The sequence below is a fragment of the Puntigrus tetrazona genome, chromosome 18 (assembly GCF_018831695.1).
Source record: "Puntigrus tetrazona isolate hp1 chromosome 18, ASM1883169v1, whole genome shotgun sequence".
Taxonomy (NCBI): Eukaryota; Metazoa; Chordata; class Actinopteri; order Cypriniformes; family Cyprinidae; genus Puntigrus; species Puntigrus tetrazona.
The window spans coordinates 13,337,807-13,354,415 of NC_056716.1; the positions used below are offsets into that span (position 1 = coordinate 13,337,807).

General features: G+C 38.9%; 1 protein-coding gene across 2 annotated transcripts; it reads right to left on the reverse strand.

Annotated features, from left to right (window-relative positions):
• Window positions 1-122: 122 nt before the first annotated feature.
• Window positions 123-16,278, reverse strand: wt1b (WT1 transcription factor b). Of its 2 annotated transcripts, XM_043264611.1 has the most exons (10): window positions 15,980-16,277; window positions 12,745-15,866; window positions 11,364-11,483; window positions 9,765-9,855; window positions 6,368-6,451; window positions 4,303-4,408; window positions 2,944-3,088; window positions 1,699-1,788; window positions 809-901; window positions 123-702 (listed from the first exon to the last, which is right to left on the reverse strand). In XM_043264611.1, the coding sequence occupies exons 2-10, from the start codon at window positions 13,121-13,123 to the stop codon at window positions 581-583; spliced, it is 1,230 nt and encodes a 409-aa protein (XP_043120546.1). In that variant the 5' UTR covers window positions 13,124-15,866; window positions 15,980-16,277; the 3' UTR covers window positions 123-580. The 2 variants fall into 2 exon arrangements, with proteins under 2 accessions (XP_043120546.1, XP_043120548.1); XM_043264613.1 differs by having other exon boundaries at window positions 818-901; window positions 12,745-16,278.
• Between the last annotated feature and the right edge of the window lie 331 nt (window positions 16,279-16,609).

A 16,609-nucleotide genomic window follows, 5' to 3' on the forward strand; every position in this document is an offset into this window, starting at 1 on the left:
ATTTTGGCAAATAAGCATGTGTACGTATGAAGCGTTTCTGCATATATTCGCTCAGGTACGTCTCGTATGTTTACATAAATACAATCACGCACACATTTATACGAGTATACTAAAACGATCCATTTCCTGAGGATCTATAATGTAGTTTATTATAAAAGGCATTTTAAGAAAGACTTGACGCTTAACAAATATATACAAAGGAATTGCAGTGCATGTGAATTTTTTTTTTTTTTTACACTAGATGTTTCTCACTCATCCGCCATTTATTTTCCCAATTAAGAAATGAAAGCGACCCGGCACGTCTTGCCATTTAAAAAAAAAAAATAACAATAAAAAAACAAGTATACCCAGTGCAATTAACTTCCATATATGTAAAAAAACAACTATTACAAATGGGCAAAAAAAATCTTATTTACAAAATGAGATGACCCAAAATGATGCAGACACGCACTTCAGCGAATGGCAGCGTTCCGTGTGAAATCCAAAAAGCCAAACTTTCGATAAAACCGTTTTCTCTCTTCACCGGCTGAAAGCTCTTAACTGTTGAGGGTGTTTATGTATACAGTGTATGTACAGCGTCTCAAGCAGCAGACTGGAGTTTGCTCACGTTTCTCTGATGCATGCTGTGATGTCTGACCAGCTCATCTGAGCGGGCGAACTTCTTCTGACAGCTGGGCCAGCGGCACGTGAACGGCTTCTCACCTGAGGAGCACGCGGTTTATTTCATTAGTGCGCTGTGATCCAATCGAGGCGTGCGGTATGCGAGAAATGCTTTTTAAGAAGTCGGGGGGAAAAAAGGCTTACGCACTTGTTTTACCTGTATGAGTCCGAGTGTGGGTCTTAAGGTGGTCCGAGCGTGAAAACTTTCTTTGACATGTCTCACACTGAAAGGGTTTGACACCTGCAGGAGCAAAGCAGGACACAGCTGTGGTGGGCTTCACATACTTTATACAAGTGATGGGTTCGTGGTCGGTGGGGACGTTTTATTTAATAGCATCCGATTGGGACAAATTTTAAATATACTGCTGAGTTACCAATATTGATGTTTTTTTCCAGAAGAGGAAAAAGCTTTTTTTCTAAATGCTCATAGTATGGGTCCAAGGGTCCAAACGGTTTTTATTTGCAGTGATGACATTCCTCTAGAGGATTGTTTTTTTAATATGCAGAACCTTATTTCTAATATGTGACCCTGGACCACGAAACCAGTGAGGTCACTGCACTCAGAAATAAAGGTACAAAAGCTGCCACTGGGGCAGTACCTTTTTAATGGGTACACTTTTGTACCTATTAGGTTCAAATATGTACCTTTTAGGTTCAAATATGTACCTTTTAGGTGCCAAAATGGACCATTTAGGTACAAACATTAAACTTTTTGAAAAGGTACTGCCCCAGTGACAGCTTTTTTACCTTGTGTGGGCTATATTTGTAGCAATAGCCGATATAATACATTGTATGGTTTAAAATGATGTATTTTTATGCCAAAAATCGTTAGGATATTGAGAAAAGATCATCTCTGCAAAGCATTTTCATATCCTAACAAACCACACGACAATGGAAAGCTTACCTGGTCAAAACGACTGGTTTTGTGGTCCAGGGTCACATATTAAGGACCGAAAGATTCTTTACGAAACCATCAATGCCAATTAAGAACCTTTTTTGTTATGAGCGTAGGATATTAATGGCTGTGTTTCGTCTTACCCGTGTGCCTGCGCTGGTGTCTCTTGAGTTGGTCGGATCTGGAAAACCTGCGTCCGCAGCCCGTGTAGTCACACTGGTAGGGCTTCTCACCTGCGTGGGGCCCAAATCACAGTCTCCCGTTAACACGGGGCTCCCACAAGGGGGCGCCGATTGAATTCAGCCTTCATTATGTTCATAGTCGTAGATTTAGGCCTATCTGTGAAACTGTGCGTGTCATGGGGTCCAGATGTTTCTTACTCATTCTGGAGATTCTTGAGAAACCGAGAGGAGGCCCTGACAAATACTTTACTATGATAACATTATTTCCACCAATATATAAATAGACGGATAAACTGGTATTAACACAATTCCCTTCAAAAAAAAGTTTTTACACGTATCCCGTATCGATCTATTATTGTTTAATAATGTCATTGAAGCTATGGTCACCGTGGTTTTCTCTGCTAAAAATCACATTTTTGGAAACCGTTTACTATAAGGCCCCATAAGATGACTTTAACACACTTTGTTGCAGAATATATTCATCTTTGTTATCAGGTCCAATATTAGTAACAATGTACTGGTAAATGTTGAAATAAACAATAACTAAAATTCATGAATGCTTCTCATTGTTCGTTTACGTTAAGTAATATGAAAACAATGAGACGTTGTTTGTATCCCTCAAGGCTGTTAGAGATTATTCTAAGGTTGTGCAAATAATAATAATAATTGTTTTGCAAAAATTGAGGTCCCCAAGGTCAAAGAAGCTAATGAATCACACGGGATGAAGTATTTGGATAATTAAAAAATGCTTAAAAAAAGTTTCCTATAAGGGGTAGAGCGTTATAATATATGATCTGTATGGGTAAAAAAAAGCATTATCCCTATGGTGAGTGCCCACAAGGATAACTGACCTGTGTGTGTGTGTGTGTGTGTGTGTGTGTTGATGATTGTGAATAATGGTTGTTATCAGACTCATTCTGTCACTAGAATAAAGTCAGACATTCAAGTGTCCAGGTATCTTCAAAATTAATTCCCTGCCATTAATTTCTCTTATTAGAGATCTGAAAAAAATAGATTCCCCGCACGATTTATCACTTTGTTATGCATCTTGCGTAACGCTGTAAATCTTACCTGCTGCTTATTAAGACAAATGATATCTCAAGCTAGACCATAAAAGCGATTTGGATTGTTTGTGACCCCAAAGAGAACCTGGAAACTTTTTTTTTTTTCTTCCGTATAACCTGCGTATGTTGGCGCCTGTCTCACCTGTGTGTTTCCTGCCGTGCATCTGCAGATGGGACAGTTTGAAGTATCTCTTACTGCAGCCGGGGTAAGAGCACATGAAAGGCCGTTTCTCACTGTTCTCTGATGATTTAATGGAGGGAGTGATGCCTGGTACTCTCCGCACGTCCTGGAGGGAAAAAAAATGAAAACGGAATAATTGGCAATCAGCAAACACTGTTTGCCAGTTCTGCTGTATTTCTGAGCCTTTGTTTGTTTTAACTGCTGCGTTACCAAACCCCCGGATGGGCTCTGCATCTGAGCAAACCGTCTTATCTTGTGGCCTGTTAAATATCAATTTAGCTTTTAAAAGCCTTTAGAGGAAAGCTTTAAACTAAAGCTGTAAACATGCATACATGCACGCTATTCTCTGGACAGTATCAGGTTTCTCAAGCTCCGATGGATGTCGATTCAGGCCAAATGAACACTACGTGCTGAAGGGTTGAAGGGTTCAAATTGACACGAATTTTGCCCGTCGAAGCGAGGGGACAGCGTCTGTTTAATCTCAAAGTATTTCTGTACACTGTAAAAAAATGACCATGTTAAAAAAAAAACTGTAAAAATGCTACAGTAAAAACCTGTTAAATAGCTAACGGTAATTTCCCCTGATATATATGGTGAAAAACTGTAATAGACATTTAAGATCATTTTACAGTGAAATATTGTTTTTGGAAGTGAAAAAGAATGAAAATGAAAATTGATGTTCCTATGATTCCCTACATTGCATTTTAAATTAGATGTTTTTTCTTTGAAATAACTGTTTTTCGTATCGGTTATGTTTGCTAGAGTGGCATGTTACGTGTAATGTTGTTAAATTAAAGTTTATTGCATATTTCAGTTCAATGAGTCTCACCATTATATCTATCACTATATTGGTTAATGACATTACGGTATTTAATTGTAAACTTAAGTTTAAAACGGTAAAACCTCAAATGCTACTGTTTTTTTACCGCAAGTTTTATATATTTATGTCTTGCACGATAAGCATCCACCTCTGAAAGCAATGACCGTTTTTTTGTGTTTGTTCTGTTGATTTATATTTATATACGTTGATATAATTGAATATTATATTCAGTGGCTTCCCCTACAGGGTCTGCAAGCTCTCAGAGTTTGTCAGAAATATCTTAATTTGTGTTTTGAAGATGAAGAAGGTCTTAAGGGTTTGGATCGACATGAGGATTAGTTAATGACAGAATTTTCATTTTGGAGTGAACTATCCTTTTATTACAACACACTTTATGGTTATATTATAGTGAGAATGCAGTCTGTGCGCACAGATACAATGGATATATGTGTGTGTGTGTGTGTGTGTGTGTGTGTTGTTTTTGTTGTGCAGTCCCCCACCTGTACTCCTCTGAACACACCGTGTGTGTGTATGTGATACTGAGTGCTGCAGCTGTACACCAGCGGAGCTCCTGCAGGCGCTTCAGCCTCATAACCACCACTGTGACTAAACACAAAGACAGAGAGGAGTTACACACAACCGTTAGCTTTTTTGCTAGTGGTTTTCCAAATTTACTAGCCGCTTAGCATTTTCACTGGCCACAAGTTTATATGACTTAATACTGCACTAAGTGGCAGAATTTCAATGACTCTGCCTATCAAAAGCAAGTGCCTATCCTTGTGAGTGGGCCGCCGAATCATTGACTCAAATGATTCAAAATTCGAAAACGCAAATCATTCATTAACGAACCTCTGTGTGCTGCATACGCACGACTGTTCCGCTGTTCTCATGAACCAAACGGAGCAAAAACGGTCAACAATATATCCTTTGCTAAATTCAGCTTCAAATACTGAACTGAAATGTGTATTAACTACTCATTTTAAATGTCAAGCCCTGCACGTAACCATAGTTATTCAAATCTGGCAGATAAAACAAAGCCGCACACAGACTGCTCAGCGACATGGAAATATGACTCTATAACCTTTATGAGATTCTCAGAAAAGACAGATTTGCTGCTACGTATAATTCAGCATTTCCTCCTTATTAACAAAGAGTTGTTGCTATATCCAAAAATAACTGTGTAAAAGCCTCAACGGTCATAAATGATAGCAAGGGGGACTGTTAGTCTGGAGGGGGATTTGTAGTGTGGGCAGTAACGGATGAAGAGCTGAAGACCTCTAAAGCTTTTTCTTTGTCCGACTCACTTCACGTCTTACAGCTACACAATCAGCCATTGCTGGTCCAGTCCTCCCACAGCCCGACCATTCATCCGTTCAGTAGATAAACACCCTGTTGTCATGGCAACGGGGGTGAGAAGGGTGGATACCAAATATTTTATCTGGACAGACGGCATAAATATTCTGTCCAGCATCCCAGTCACCTACTCATCTGTCTATAGACAAGCACGCGTTCACTCATTTGCTAAAAACACAAAGCAAAATTCTCACAACGCTTTGGGACTTTCCCCTCTGCCCTTTAGCTTGTCTGCATCTCTTCATTTCAACATTTATTTGCCTTATTCTCACACACAAAAACATGCTACCCCTTCAACACATCTAAGGTCGGACACTCTATCTGTGCTGGACTGCTTGACTGAGCAGGATCCACTCCTATCTCCTCTGCTGTCACCGCGGCATGATTCATGCTCCTACTTCTCTCTGTACTTTTGTTTCAAAGTGCTGTGTCACATCAGAGGACAGAGAGGCCTTCCTTCAAAACAGACACTAATTAAAGTAGGGCAGACGACGGCAGAGAAGACGAAGAAAGGAAAGGAAAGGAAAGGAAAGGAAAGGAAAGGAAAGGAAAGGAAAGGAAAGGAAAGGAAAGGAAAGGAAAGGAAAGGAAAGGAAAGGTTCTTCAAAGATGGAAAAAGAAATAAAACATCATGAACAGGGTTGAAAGGAAAGGAAAGGAAAGAAAAGGAAAGGTTCTTCAAAGATGGAAAAAGAGAAAAAAAACATCATGAACAGGGTTGAAGGAAAGGAAAGGAAAGGAAAGGAAAGGAAAGGAAAGGAAAGGAAAGGAAAGGAAAGGAAAGGAAAGGAAAGGAAAGGTTCTTCAAAGATGGAAAGAGAAAAAAAACATCATGAACAGGGTTGAAAGGAAAGGAAAGGAAAGGAAAGGAAAGGAAAGGAAAGGAAAGGAAAGGAAAGGAAAGGAAAGGAAACGTTCTTCAAAGATGGAAAAAGAAAAAAACATCATGAACAGGGTTGAAGGAAAAGAAAGGAAAAGAAAGGAAAGGAAAGGAAAGGAAAGGAAAGGAAAGGAAAGGAAACGTTCTTTAAAGATGGAAAAAGAAAAAACATCATGAACAGGGTTGAAGGAAAGGAAAGGAAAGGAGAAATGTGAAAGTATACAATAAGAAATGAGAAAGAAAATAAGAGGAAAAAGAAAAGAAAACATCATGAAGAGGGATGAAAGGAAGGGTTATTTTGAAGGCACGGGTGTTGAAATGAGAGTGTGTACCTCTTGATGCTGGGTGTCAGTGAGCTGACGGGATTCCAGGTAAGTCCTCGTTCCAACTGAGACGTCATTTGGTAGAGATTATCACTGCCAGGACAGAAAACAGAAATGCAAGCACAACGCTTTTAAAAAGGGAAGAGGCATACCAATAATAGAACAGGAAAAAGCTAAAGAAAGAAATTTATTGACCAACAAAACATTTTTTATTCTACTTTTTTCATGCCGTGTTATATTTCTCTGGTTCCTTCGCTGAGCAGAAGTGTGGATTTGTGTAGTGCTGGTGTCTTTTTCTAATCATCACTGATTCATAACTGTTTTCTAAAGAAGCAGGCCTGTCTGGCACAGTGAAAACACACACGTTTCTAAAGCGGTGTATCTCACGGCTCTCACGTGGTCCGGGCTGGTGAGACGAGTGCCTGGCACGGGCATGTAATAGTGTGATGTCACTGAGATTTCTGGGTATTGTGGGAAGGATTTGGAGAAATGATCTTGACTCATATGCTGTCTGTCCCTTTTCTGTGGGCTGAAGTAGCAGATTCTGAAGGTCAGAGGGGCAAAACTTATTAAAGTATGCTATTATTTAACAATAATAATGCTGGTTGAGTGATCGCTGTTGTAGTTCTAATTATTTACTTAATTATAGTTAAATAATCTTTATAATTTTATATACTAATAATATAGTGTTCTAAAATAGAATAGAATAGAATTATCAGAAAATAAACTAGATGTTGGTGGTTTTTTTCTACTTTCTTACTTTATGATTGGTTGCCACATTGCTTTCCAATAAATTGCTTTCACTACAGCTCATACCAGTGTTTCAAAATGCGAGAGAGCATTTCTATGCCAAACATGTAAATAAGGTGGAATTTCCCCTTTTTGCGCCTCTCTAATCTTACTTTATTGGCAAGAAATGGAGGTTTGTGAGGTCACCGGAACACGCTGCAACGGTACCAGGCTGATGCAAGCGAGTGAGTTTGTTTAAGCGGGTGTGAATTTTGATGGTTTCCAAAAGCACTCTGATCTTGAGACAGCAAGGGCAAAAGTGAGGATGCTGCGATCGTGTCTTATCAAAACTAGATTTCGGATTCTGTGATGTCTTTTTCGCTAAACAACATCAGGGCGGTACTTGAAGAATGCACAACAATTCCTGTGTCACTAATGAAAACTACATTTATCTTCAACTGCTTCTCTCCTTTAATGAATAGCTATTCCTTTAAAGATATTCAGTGTGTTATGAAAAAAGTATTTCAAATAGATTTTCCTCTTATTAACTTCTACTTCTTAACTTAAAAATCATTGTTTACCACAATAGTGTTAGTATGTTAATGCATTGGGCTTTGGGGGACTTCTATGCTGCTGACCAGCCAGTGTGAACTTTCTGATGTCAATAAATAGACCAACTGTGAGCAAGATGTAGACAGGTGGAGCTGGGGGAGGTGGAGGGTTTCAGAGCGTCAAAGGTAAATAATGCGAATGCTTGATTCATGAATAGGCGCTAATAAATGCGATAGTATATCTAGACAGGTGGAGCTGGGGAAGGTGGAGCGTTTCAGAGTGTGAAAAATATATGCTATAATCAAACTTTTTTTTTTCTGAGGAGCAATTAGCAATTAGCAGGCCAACGATGCATTGCATTACAGTAATAAAACGCATTTGAAAATATAGTCAAATTAGAACATTTTAAATGCTAATAATATCTCAAAAACTTTTGAAAACTAGCGTCAATTGTTATATTATATACTGATATTCTTTCCCCCCTCTCCTCAAAATAAAGTTCCTCTTTTGAATACATAACTCTTTCTCTGCGTCCTCTTGTGTCTCTGGGGAGGGCCAGGCAGAGAAAGGAAGAGGAATTCAGAGGAAACGGGTAGTAGATCACTGTGAGTGTATTTTGGCCTGCTGAGGGCTGCTGTGCAGTTCTTAACCTTTGTGCAGACAGCAAGACTCACTGCAGACTAATTCAGGATTTATCTGAGCCATCCAGACATGGGCCTCACTGACGCTCAATTCAGTCACTCAGAAACCAGAGGGGTCTGTGCCACGGCGAAGGCACAAATCAAAAACACACACATTTTACTGCTTACGCTAATTAATGTGCCTTTTTAAAAACGTTCCGAGTTCAATTCAAGTTCAGTCTTTAGCGTGACATACAATGGAGGACTATGGGGCAAAAGCACTGCACTGGAATAGGCGTTGCTGTGAAACTATTGAACCAAATATTTCAACCAAATATCAACAACTATTGGAATATTTTTTGTATGTTAACGCATTGGGCTTTGGGAGACTAGAACTGCTATGTTGCTGATTAGCCAGTGTGTCAAATGAATTATTTTGACTGTGAGGATGTAAGATATTCCGCTGCTGCATGAATAAACGCTCAGCAGATGTAGACAGGTGGAGCTGGGGGAGGTGGAGGGTTTCAGAGCGTCAAAAGTAAATTATGTAAATGCTCGGGTCGTGAATAGGTGCTAATAAATGCCACAGCATATCTAGACAGGTGGAGCTGGGGGAGGTGGAGGATTTCAAAGAGTGAAAAATAAATCATGTAAACAATAGCAAATTATATTGCTATAATTATAGCTGATTGCATGTAAACAATTATATATATATATATACACACACACAAGTTTTAAACTCATGTTATGACCATGCAAGTTCAACATTTAAATTTCATATGACAAAATTATGTATATCCTTGTTTATAGATATGTTTATGGATTATGTATATTTAAAATTATGTATATCGTCCTAGATCAGTAGTGCCAACATTAAAACAATCATTTACCTAGATGCCTTTGTCACCAACAGTATTGAAAGGTTCCATGATGTTTCTAACATTTCTACTCTATGAAATATTTCAGAGCTTTGCATAACTACAGAAATGTTTAACGTGGGCGTGCAGTTCTAATATTTACAGCAATCTGCATGATCCTTGGGAATCCTGGTACTTCAAAAGGCGAGGGTGAGTTGGAATTTTAAAAAGAAAAATAGATTTTTAATAAACTATATTAAATGAGCCATTAAACTGACAATCAAAATGTTTGAGAACCACAGATTTAGATAATAACATCCCTGCTTTAATAACCCCCGAAATGTTTTTGCGGACTGAGGGACAAGCAGAAATTGTTTTCTGTGGCACGTCTCAGATGATGTTGTTAGATAATATCCAGGAATATCCCTTTATTTCAACAGTTGCATAAACAATTCGGCGTATTTTTGTAACTTCTTGTAATTCGCTGCTGCTTCCTCTGTGATGCAATTTATTGCACTTTATTGTTATTATTTCATGCATGATGAATCACACCTTGGGAATTATTAGCTCGCCAATTAATTAACTTTTAAAACTCGTAATTAGGAAATCATGTTATGCTATAGTTATGATCGATGGTGAAGAAGGTACCTGTTGAAGCTGTTCCTCAAAAGCAGGGTCTGACTGTCGGGAGGACTGTGGCACCCATAGACAGGCGGTGGGACGGAGTACTGCTGCTCACCTGCATATTCACAAAATCAAAGCGCGCGTTACGACCCTCAAAGACCACGTACGTCGGCAATATCTGAAAGATATACTGATGTACTTCAGTTTACTGTTTACAAGTGAAACAAAGCGTTTTACAGTAGAGCTAACAGAGAGCGTGGCCTCATCTTTACTGCGGTTATCCAAACAGCGCAGGGCTCCCCGAGACCATAAAGCAGTCAGCGGAGTTTCTGAGAGCGCTCTGTTCATTTCTTAGGGCAATAGACAGGGAATCAGTCCCTCGGCAGCACTAAACATACTTCTCCACATCCACAATTCTGCTTCCTCCTCTCAGCCAGCCCAAAAAAAGAGTGACGGTAATTTATGCCAGTATAATTTATGCTTAATGAACTTCGAAACGGTTGCATACAGTGTTTTGAGTGTTTGAGAGGAAGGAGACGGGGAGGTAAAAATGAGAACAAGAAGGAAAAAAATACGCCCTGACATTAAAACTCCATCTGACACTTAACCTCGAGATGATCCTGCAGATACAGAGATCTCCAGATAGAGATACATCTTATTTGTCATACTATACTTAAATGCGCGTTCACAAATTTTGCTCTATCCTACACAGCCCCTGTGAAAAAGGAGTACACTTTAGCATACTTTTGAAAAGAGATGTTATTTTGGTAATAATATAATACACGGGCACTTTTTGGACACTCAGTTGCATCAAATTTATAATTCAATTAAAATGCATTACAGTTTACGTTAAAATTATTGGAATTAGCTGAAATGGAAGAGTGCTTTTTAACCCACCTGGTCCATTTATTTCTATTGTCATTTAAAAAATGGGTAAAAAATGTCATTTGTTGCTATTTATGGTAAACTAAAATACATAATGTTGTACTGAAACCTATATGCCATGCGTTTTTATATATACGTGTGTGTGTGTGTGTGTGTATGTGTGTGTGTGTGTGTGTAATTAAACATTTATGATGATGAACTTGCCATTTAGAGCATTTGAAATATATTACATTTAAATGGAATATCAAATAATACACTAGTTATAGTTGTAATCAAGTACTTATTTACAAGTGTTTTAGTATGTTATAGTGTACTTGGTTACAGCGGGACAGTAAATTAAAACAAAATGTCTTTTACATTATTATAAAGTGCACTAAATAAAAAAAAAAAACATGTTTATAAAAATGTACCCTTTATGTATTTTTTAATCAATATTTTATTATCTGCAAGTATAGTTATGTAATATACTGTAAGTAAATTTAAAGTAGACTACAAGTGCACAATCAATACAATTCACACAAGAGAGTGCAAAGCATTTAAAGGTAAAGCGCCTGATATTCGTAGCTCTGCCTACACCCTCACGCCATTGGCTAAATCAGTGTTTCTGTGTCAGTTTGGTCAGGATGCTCAAACAAACTGTACATGGAAACTAACCGGCAAATGGTTCACTTTCGCATCATCTTTTATTCAGAGGCATTTACTGCTTTGTATGCGTCACTGAGAGTAGATGTTCCTTACCTATGGTGCTTTGGGGGGACATGGGGTCCTCGTGTTTGAAGGTGTTGTTGGGGAATGGATTGTGGTGAGCAGGTGTGTGTCCGTAACTGGGAGCTCCATCTAATGCTACCGTACCATAACCTGAGAGAAATAGACAAAGAAAAACAGATGAATTAGGGAATTTTTTTCTCACTGAATACATCTCAGCTGTGACTGTTGCATAATTGTGCATTGCTCTTTGTTTTTGTTCTTTGTCTTTGTTAAAAAAAAAAAGCTTGGAAAAATGTTCTAATGCAAGTAATCGTTCGAAAATGACCTAATGTAAACATAGAAAAGGTTCCACAAATACATCCCTTTTCAACAGACTTACAGTGCATAAACTCACTTGAGACTAAAAAGCTTATGCAATGAATCAGTTAGTTGGTGTGAATTTTCTTAAAATAATCTGATGATAAATTACAGAAGTAGACATGGGAGACACACTGTCGTGTGCATTTAAAAGACATTCGTGTTAAGAGCTCTCAGGTTTAAAGGAGAGAAGCTCAAAAAGTGAACGCTAGTTTGCAGAGAGAGATATTGCATGAAACTTTTGCATGGAATAAATGGAATAAAAACCAAGTTTAGTAAGCCATAATTCTATAAAATGGCATTTCGTGCTAGTGAATTTTAGAAAAAAACCTTTTTTATCTTCAAAATGTTTGCAGTATCTTTTTGGTTGGTTTAATGTAAAATACTACTTTAATCCTTTAGGAAACGTTTTAATCTAGTTTCGTTTTGAACAATCGAGCATTAATATTCTGCTTTCCCAAAAACGTTAAAGAGGTCAGAAGTGTCTTTCGAGATCCGAGATGTCTATCAAAGCTGACGCAGCATATGTAAAAACATTTACACAATATAAATGTTGGCTGTATTTTTAACATCCGAATCAGAAAGTGAATTTGATTTCCTTGAAATCATCAGATACTGTATGAATCATATTCATCCAAATATTTCACTTTCGTATATCCGTGTGACTCTTTTATATAATTGTTTAATAAAATAAACTACTCGTGTGCTCTCCGAGCCATTTATTAATAAATGCATGTTTAACTGTGAATATGATGGTTATTATATATGACATATGATTAAAATAGCTTAGCTTAAATAATTACTATTTAAGTTCTACTTCTACTATATAAGTTCTGTATAATAATAAGTATAGCATAGTTTATAGTATATAAGTACCTGACTATTTAATTCAAATGCTTAATTAAAGCACTTTAATAATCATTTAAGAGATCGTCTATAAGTAACTTGGCATCAACAGCTCCGTAAACACCAAACCTCAAACATCTCATGTCAGCTCTGAACAGGAGTCTGGGGACAGAGAGTCTGTGAGCCCCGAGCGGGACGGCGGTCTCACCCTGGTTGCGCGGGGCAGGAGGGCTGTCCATGCAGCCCGGAAGATAAGGCCCGCTGGAGAACATCCTGCTCTGGCTGGACGGAGAATCAGCAAACGGTCCGTGCATCCCCGTGAGCTGCCCCGAGAAGTGCACGGTGAAGGCCCCCAGACCGCAGTGAGGGTCCTCGTGGGGGTCTGCGGGCCCCCAGCTCGGCTCCTGTTTGACGAAGGAGTGGGAGGGAAGAGATCCGTACGGGGAGGCAGGGTGGAAGTCCAGCATCGGTCCCCACTGCGGAGCTCCGCCGACAGGCAGGGAACAGTTTGCGTTCGGGACCGCTGGAAGCAGGGAGCTCAGGTCTCTGACGTCCGATCCCATCAGGCCGCACGCCTCCGTCAGCATTTAGGATTTTCTTTTTCGCGACACCCTTGAATATCTGCAGACTGGAACCTGCGCTCCAAGCTACAGGAATAAATCTCAAAGAAAAGATCTTGAAGGGGTCCCAGCAGTCCAGCAGAGAGCACGTTTATCTGCTTCTGAGATGGGAAGCGTGTTTGGAGGAGAGTTTGAGCTGGAGTTACTTCACTCTTGAGCATTTGTCTGGGTCGGTCAGCTCTAAAATCCACCCCACCATCTCCAGAGGAGGAGTCAGAGCTCGGGGTTGTGAAAAAAGTCAGTTCTTCTGTACCTTACTCATCTTTTACTCGAACAGCACTTTCAGTCCCCCTCTGAGTAATGCCTGGATGTGTGTGCGTGAACATGAGTGTGTGGGTGGGAGCGTGTGGGTGTTTGTTTGTTGTTTGGTTAGCATGAAACCTAATTGTGTAAATGATGTTCCTCAGAGAACTTAATTTTTCCTCAAATTTTTATTTTTATCAAAGTTTTAAAAGTTCCACTCCTCATGGCAGAAAAAATTCTTTATAGCATGTTCTTGGGGAATCAAGAACGGTTTGTGTACTGAAATGAATGCTGATAAGGGTCTCCAACTGAAGTGTTGAGTCTGTATAAATGAGTGCTATCTTAGGGATTTGCGTTGTCAGAGAAAAGATTCAATTAAACTGATGGATGTGCACTGGGATTGGGCAACGCTATTGTGAAATACCAGCACCGTCTGTTGCCTGTTTGAAAAAACATGTGAATGAAAGGCAAAAGGGGAATTTTTAATCTTGTTAGTAAAAACTCGATGCTGAGTCTTATATGACATTGAAACCCTTCTGCAGTCTTTGGTCAATTCTGACTGGAGAATTTTACATTTTGCATTTTTAAATATAGTTGCTGCTTGGAGACTTTTATGTGAATAAAAAAATGAAGGGCATCATTCGAAAAGGCGTGAAAATCACTCAAAAGTGCACGCAGTTGCTTTAAAACCACAATTCAATCAAACTGGACATTTTTAATTAATGTGCCCTCGTTATCTTTAATCAAAATAACCTCCCCCTCTTCTTGTAGACGTCTCATCTCTGATGACGTTTACTAGAACAAGGGCCTACATTTTTTCTTGTACGTTTAGCCGTTTCACTTTGACACGCATCAATAGCAAAGAAAATATCTCAACTTCCTTTTCACAACAGCTTCAACGCAACAACTTTTTAGTTGCATCTGGTCTCTCGCAGGCCCTGATCTCCAGCTGGAGCGTTCCACAGTCTCCTGTCGCTAAAGATATGTCTCAGTTTGTTCTGGGTTTAGGTTCACTTCGAATGAAGAGTGGCATGCAGTGATGATGATGATGATGATGGTGGTGGTGGTCGTTTGAAGAAGGTTCAGCAGCCGTCGCCCCTTCTTTACCTCTTCGCCCATGGATATCTGGAGTGCTGGTGGGAAAATGTAAATAGCATCTCTGACCTCTGCTAGCTGAGAACTGGATGAGTGAGTCCAGCAGAGCCGATTCCTTCATCCATGCATCATCTGCTTTATAACAGCCGAATATATTGGGGGAATTCCTCACTGAAGACACCAGAGACCACAAACCAGATTTCACTTTTGTATACAATTCATTCGGCAGCCTTATTAAAGCTACGTGGTGATGGACTGACGATCCATCCATCCAGGGTGTTTCTGTACATTTTTTTTATCGATTATCTTTCTAACATCAAGACCATCAAAACTGTATCATATCTACTTAACCGAGCTGATTAATAATACTATTGCCTTAGAGCTGCTTTAGCTATATTTAATTCGCTTAATAATTGATAAATCTTCGTGTCTCATTGCACTAAATTGAATCAACGTTAAACTTAGCTGAATAATGAGAATAGTTTCTTTTAGAACTGCTTTACATCTTAAAATGCAGTCATATTCATTGAACTTTGCAAGTCTTTATTACTTTTTGCTTTTTGAGGCCCACGACTAACTTCTGCTTTTATTTGTCAGGAAATAAATGTGCACTTATGAATGGGCTTAATAATATAACGTTATGAATTAAGCTGTAGGGTTAGTTCACCCCTGTGTCGTTCCAAATGGTCATGTGCTCTTTTAATTTGTTTTATAACAGCATTTAAAGATGTACTGTAACATGAGAAACGGGCCGGCTGAAGTGGAACTGTGACAATATTAAACCATGTAACACAGCCTCTCCTATTTTATTACTTAATTACTCTTAGTGGAGCTCTTGGGAATAATGTAACAGTTGACAGCAGAGGCCAGTGAAAGGTAAGAGGTCTCAAAGAGGTCAACCGATTGAATAAGAATGTCACAATTGGGCAATGACATTCACTTCATTGAATACGTCTAGGAAAATTACAATAATTGCTTAAGGCTCCTTAAGATGAATTGCATGTAGTATTCCTCATTTGTAAGTCGCTTTGGAAAAAAGGTGTCTGCTAAATTGATTGATGCACGTGTTAATCAAGTGGCAAAGCTGTATTTGAAAAGAAAGCACTGACACTGTTATTGAACTGAATTGAATCAACATTGAACTTACTTGAGCTGAATGATGCATATCGAACCCGTTATTGATCCGACCTGAAGCAACACTGAACTAAACTGAGCTGCACGATGTCTTCAGTAGAGCTGCATTGAAGCTTAATTTGATACATTCATTTGACATTATGCAGCTGATATGATACATTACCACCGTTGTTTTCCTGTTTATTACTGCTCTGAAACAGTCTGCGCTGTATAAATCTGTATTGTGACACTTTTGCACCTAAAGCAAAGACAAAAAAATTCGGTTTCACACAAATCTTTCTGCATATTTCTGCGCACGGAACATGAGCGAAGATTAGAAACATTAAACAGGATCATTAAAGGAGTCATAACTCAAGCTCTCCCTCCGCTACTTCACTGGTGTGTGAAACTTTCTAGCGCAATGTTTTCCCATCCGTTCACGTCACGCTGAGAAACACCGCCAGGGCTCTGTCGTCGGTCTTTTTCCACAACTCCACTGGATGCGTTTCGCTCGTCTGTCACGTCACTAATCGTTTTTTTCGTCTGCAGCTTTAATGGGCACAAATATTACAACATCTCCAAAATCAAAATCACATGTCGCACTTACCGATATAAGCCCTGCAATGTCCTGTAACAGAGGAATTACCCTTTTCAAAAACGCTGCAAAGAAGAAGGGAAAACAGAGAAAATGGAAATTAAGGAAGTGTTTGGGCTCCATAGAATAGGCTTGCTTTCGTAATCCAGTGACTATACGTGTCAAAAGGTCAACAAAGGTCAAAGTCAAAACAAATATGGTGAAATAACTTGTCACTTAAAAAAAAAAACAAGTCACATGACCAAAAATATCCAGTCGTTACTGCTTATTTTTCATTTTTAAAAATGACAATTTTGTCATTATTTACTCACTCTGTAAGACCTGTAAGAGATTCGTTCAGGCATCATGATACAGAAAAGCAAAAATAGCTTAATACATTTGTTATTTGTGTTTTCTTAGCGCACAAA